Below are 6,000 nucleotides of genomic sequence, written 5' to 3' on the forward strand. Positions count from 1 at the left end.
TGAAAATACTGTGGGGAGTGAAGGTCATGCTGTTGTACATTCACCCTGAAGATACTGTGGGGAGCGAAGGTCATACTGTTCTACGAGTGAAGGTCATACTGTTGTACATTCACCCCAAAATACTGTAGGGAGTGAAGGTCATACTGTTGTACATTCACCCCAAAATACTGTTTGGAGTGAAGGTCATACTGTTGTACATTCACCCTGAAAATACTGTGGGGAGTGAAGGTCATACTGTTGTACATTCACCCTGAAGATACTGTTGGGAGTGAAGGTCATACTGTTCTACGAGTGAAGGTCAGTTTGTTGTACATTCACCCCAAAATACTGTAGGGAGTGAAGGTCATACTGTTGTACATTCACCCTGAAAATACTGTAGGGAGTGAAGGTCATGCTGTTGTAGATTCACATACCCAGCACTACCATGTTGTCTATTACAGGAAGATGCAGGTCGGTTCAGCCACAAGTACATTAGTGATGTCTGGAAGGATTATCCCCCCTCACTCCACCAGTGGCTGCTGCAGTTAACTGAGGAGTTTGACCTGACCTTCCCACTACCAAAAGAACCAGTCAACATAGTGCCATGTCTCCTGCCCCCAGAAGAACCATCAGAGGTAACAATGTACATCATCCTCAGGAGAAGTAGCACACTTCTTCATCACCCTCAGCAGAGGTAGCACACTTCCTCATCATCCTCACCAGAGGTAGCACACTTCTTCATCACCCTCACCAGAGGTAGCACACTTCATCAGCAGCAGAGGTAGCACACTTCATCAGCAACAGAGGTAGCACACTTCCTCATCATCCTCACCAGAGGTAGCACACTTCATCAGCAGCAGCAGAGGTAGCACACTTCTTTATCATCCTCACAAGATGTAGCACACTTCATCATCACCCTCACCAGATGTAGCACACTTCTTTATCATCCTCACAAGATGTAGCACACTTCATCATCACCCTCACCAGATGTAGCACACTTCTTCATCACCCTCACCAGATGTAGCACACACTTCATCATCAGATGTCACACTTCATCATCATCCTCACCAGATGTATCACACTTCTTCATCTTAATCAGCAGAGGTAGCACACTTCATCAGCAGCAGCAGCAGAGGTAGCACACTTCTTCAGCATCCTCAGCAGATGTAGCACACTTCCTCATCATAATCAGCAGAGGTAGCACCCTTCTTCATCATAATCAGCAGAGGTAGAACACTTTCTCATCATCCTCACCAGAGGTAGCACACTTCTTCATCACCCCTCACCAGATGTAGCACACTTCTTCATCACCCTCACCAGAGGTAGCGCACTTCATCATCATCCTCACAAGATGTAGCACACTTCTTCATCACCCTCACCAGATGTAGCACACTTCATCATCATCCTCACAAGATGTAGCACACTTCTTCATTATAATCAGCAGAGGTAGCACACTTCAGCAGCAGCAGCAGAGGTAGCACACTTCTTCATCATAATCAGCAGAGGTAGTACACTTCTTCATCATCCTCAGCAGAGGTAGCACACTTCATCAGCAGCAGCAGAGGTAGCACACTTCAGCAGCAGCAGCAGAGGTAGCACACATCTTTATCATCCTCACCAGATGTAGCACACTTCTTCATCACCCTCACCAGAGGTTGCACACTTCTTCATCACCCTCACCAGAGGTAGCACACTTCTTCATCATAATCAGCAGAGGTAGCACACTTCATCATAATCAGCAGATGTAGAACACTTCTTCATCATCCTCACCAGAGGTTGCACACTTCATCATCAGCAGCAGCAGAGGTAGCACACTTCATCGGCAGCAGCAGAGGTAACACACTTCTTTATCATCCTCACCAGATGTAGCACACTTCTTCATCACCCTCACCAGATGTAGCACACTTCAGCAGCAGCAGCAGAGGTAGCACACTTCAGCAGCAGCAGCAGAGGTAGCACACTTCTTTATCATCCTCAGCAGAGGTAGCACACTTCATCATCAGCAGCAGAGGTAGCACACTTCTTTATCATCCTCAGCAGAGGTAGCACACTTACTTTATGATCCTCAACTAAAGAAACATACTTCTCTTCCCATGTTTAGCAGTCATTAAGCCATTGACTAGGTGTTGTATATATTTGAACTGTTTGTGCATGTTTCAGATAGAAAACTGGGGGTTATATATATTTGAACTGTTTGTGCATGTTTCAGATAGAGAACTGGGTGTTGTATATATTTGAACTGGGTGTGGATGTTGTAGATTGATTTTATCTGAACTGTTTATGCATACATCGGACAGATACCTGGGTGTTGTATATATTTGAACTGGGTGTGGATGTTGTAGATTGATTTTATCTGAACTGTTTATGCATGCATCGGACAGATACCTGGGTGTTGTATATATTTGAACTGGGTGTGGATGTTGTAGATTGATTTTATCTGAACTGTTTATGCATGCATCGGACAGATACCTGGGTGTTGTATATATTTGAACTGTTTGTGCATGTTTCAGATAGAGAACTGGGTGTTGTATATATTTGAACTCTGTGTGGATGTTGTAGATTGATTTTATCTGTTTGTGCATGTTTCAGATAGAGAACTGGGCAGAAGGCAGCAGGTTTGAGGACACCAGGCAGACCAAGATGGTGTACAAGTTTGCTTACCTTCCTGCTGGACTTTTCAACAGAGCCCAGGTTAGAAACAACATGACTCGGATTAGAAGTGACTATGTTTACAGAAACATAGGCCTTGCATGAATGAACTCATCACAACATTTATCCTTTGTTTCCAGGTTCGATTGTTCCAGTTCTCAGATGGGAAGCTAATCTGGAAGCGTGGATCTCTCCTAAACAAGAACAACCATGTTGCCCTCATCAGACAGATCAGGTATGTTGTAGGTACATACCACCTGGTGTCATCAGACAGATCAGGTATGTTGTAGTTAGATACCACCTGGTGTCATCAGACACATCAGGTATGTTGTAGTTAGATACCACCTGGTGTCATCAGACACATCAGATATGTTGTAGTTAGATACCACCTGGTGTCATCAGGCAGATCAGGTATGTTGTAGTTAGATACCACCTGGTGTCATCAGACAGATCAGGTATGTTGTAGGTAGATACCAACTGGTGTGATCAGACACATCAGGTATGTTGTAGTTAGATACCACCTGGTGTCATCAGACAGATCAGGTATGTTGTAGTTAGATACCACCTGGTGTCATCAGACAGATCAGGTATGTTGTAGTTAGATACCACCTGGTGTCATCAGGTATGTTGTAGTTAGATACCACCTGGTGTCATCAGACACATCAGGTATGTTGTAGTTAGATACCACCTGGTGTCATCAGGCAGATCAGGTATGTTGTAGTTAGATACCACCTGGTGTCATCAGACACATCAGGTATGTTGTAGTTAGATACCACCTGGTGTCATCAGACACATCAGGTATGTTGTAGTTAGATACCACCTGGTGTCATCAGACACATCAGGTATGTTGTAGTTAGATACCACCTGGTGTCATCAGACAGATTAGGTATGTTGTAGTTAGATACCACCTGGTGTCATCAGACAGATCAGGTATGTTGTAGTTAGATACCACCTGGTGTCATCAGACACATCAGGGATGTTGTAGTTAGATACCACCTGGTGTCATCAGACACATCAGGTATGTTGTAGGTAGCTACCACCCGGTGTCATCAGACAGATCAGGTATGTTGTAGTTAGATACCACCTGGTGTCATCAGACACATCAGGTATGTTGTAGTTAGATACCACCTGGTGTCATCAGACACATCAGGTATGTTGTAGTTAGATACCACCTGGTGTCATCAGACACACATCAGGTATGTTGTAGTTAGATACCACCTGGTGTCATCAGGCAGATCAGGTATGTTGTAGTTAGATACCACCTGGTGTCATCAGACACATCAGGTATGTTGTAGTTAGATACCACCTGGTGTCATCAGACAGATCAGGTATGTTGTAGTTAGATACCACCTGGTGTCATCAGACAGATCAGGTATGTTGTAGTTAGATACCACCTGGTGTCATCAGACACATCAGGTATGTTGTAGTTAGATACCACCTGGTGTCATCAGACAGATCAGGTATGTTGTAGTTAGATACCACCTGGTGTCATCAGACACATCAGGTATGTTGTAGTTAGATACCACCTGGTGTCATCAGGCAGATCAGGTATGTTGTAGTTAGATACCACCTGGTGTCATCAGACACATTAGGTATGTTGTATGGATATACCACCTGGTGTCTTTAGATGTATGAGGTATGTTGCAGTTAGATAATACCTGGTGTCATCAGACAGCAGATATGTTGTAGTTGGATATGGGGGTATCTGACTTGCTGATGTCTGTGAAAGGAGGAGGCAGATTCCATGTTTTGCAAGCACTGTCTTACTGACGTGTGCAAAACCTTGACACAGATTCTTCTTGATGTCTGTAAAGGCAGGAGAGATTCCCTGTTGTGCAACCATTGTCTTGTTGATCTCTGTAAAGGCAGGATACAGATTCCTGTTGTGCAACCATTGTCTTGTTGATGTCTGTAAAGGCTGGAGACAGATTCCCTGTTGTGCAAACATTGTCTTGTTGATGTCTGTAAAGGCAGGAGACAGATTCCCTGTTGTGCAACCATTGTCTTGTTGATGTCTGCAAAGGCAGGAGACAGATTTCCTGTTGTGCAACCATTGTCTTTTTGATATCTGTAAAGGCAGGAGACAGATTTCCTGTTGTGCAACCATTGTCTTGTTGATGTCTGTAAAGGCAAGGGACAGATTCCCTGTTGTGCAACCATTGTCTTGTTGATGTCTGTAAAGGCAGGAGACAGATTCCCTGTTGTGCAACCATTGTATTGTTGATGTCTGTAAAGGCTGGAGACAGATTCCCTGTTGTGCCAGCATTGTCTTGTTGATGTATGTAAAGGCAGGAGACAGATTCCCTTTTGTGCAACCATTGTCTTGTTGATGTCTGTAAAGGCTGGAGACAGATTCCCTGTTGTGCCAGCATTGTCTTGTTGATGTATGTAAAGGCAGGAGACAGATTCCCTTTTGTGCAACCATTGTCTTGTTGATGTCTGTAAAGGCTGGAGACAGATTCCCTGTTGTGCCAGCATTGTCTTACTGATGTCTGTAAAGGCAGGGGAGACAGATTCCCTTTGTGCACCCATTGTCTTGATGTCTGTAAAGGCAGGGGAGACAGATTCCTTTTGTGCAACCATTGTCTTGTTGATGTCTGCAATGTTTCAGTCAAAAGAGGAATGGAGTCTTGGTGCAGGAATAGTATGTAAGACTGTATCTCAGACATGACTCTTTATTGCCACAAGATCCGTGAAGATCTGGGTTAGAATTAATCTTCAGTAACCTATACTTGTTATAAGAAGCAACTATCTGGTGGTCAGGCTCGCTGACTTGGTAAATGACACGTCATCGTATCCCAAATCGCGAGATCGATGCTCATGATGTTGATCACTGTATTGTCTCATCCCGGCTCGGTTATTGACAAACCGCCGCCATATAGCTGGAATATTGCTGAGTGTGGCCTAAAAACTAAACTCACTCACTCACTTATTGCAACATCTGAACAATACGAAAAAAAAATAGACTTGATGGCACACTGCTATGTTAATTTTGTTTGTTGCTAAAGCGCTACAATATACAGTACATACTATTCCTGTGCCAAGCTATGAACAGTGACTTGTAATAATCAAGTCTGAACAGACAATTCCTGTGTAAAGCTGTGTAACAGTGACTTGTAATAATCAAGTCTGAACAGACAATTCCTGTGTAAAGCTGTGTAACAGTGACTTGTAATAATCAAGTCTGAACAGACAATTCAAGTGCCAAGCTGTGTAACAGTGACTTGTAATAATCAAGTCTGAACAGACAATTCCTGTGTAAAGCTGTGTAACAGTGACTTGTAATAATCAAGTCTGAACAGACAATTCCTGTGTAAAGCTGTGTAACAGTGACTTGCAGATATTGATATCAAAAGACAGGAGGGCAGTGTT

At 43.6% G+C, this 6,000-nt stretch overlaps 1 protein-coding gene across 1 annotated transcript in view; it reads left to right on the forward strand.

Annotated features, from left to right (window-relative positions):
- Window positions 1–2,863, forward strand: part of LOC124269427 (probable serine/threonine-protein kinase roco11) — a gene marked incomplete at its 3' end in the record, with an annotated part of 48,088 nt that extends 45,225 nt beyond the window's left edge. Inside the window, exons 14-16 of the mRNA XM_046704435.1 lie at window positions 441–614; window positions 2,569–2,670; window positions 2,769–2,863. Coding sequence (XP_046560391.1) covers window positions 441–614; window positions 2,569–2,670; window positions 2,769–2,863 — 371 coding nt within the window. The remainder of the gene's footprint in view (window positions 1–440; window positions 615–2,568; window positions 2,671–2,768) is intronic.
- Window positions 2,864–6,000: the final 3,137 nt, after the last annotated feature.

The sequence above is a fragment of the Haliotis rubra genome, unplaced genomic scaffold, assembly GCF_003918875.1.
Source record: "Haliotis rubra isolate DU_JTF1 unplaced genomic scaffold, ASM391887v1 Scf1013, whole genome shotgun sequence".
In the NCBI taxonomy this organism is placed as follows: Eukaryota; Metazoa; Mollusca; class Gastropoda; order Lepetellida; family Haliotidae; genus Haliotis; species Haliotis rubra.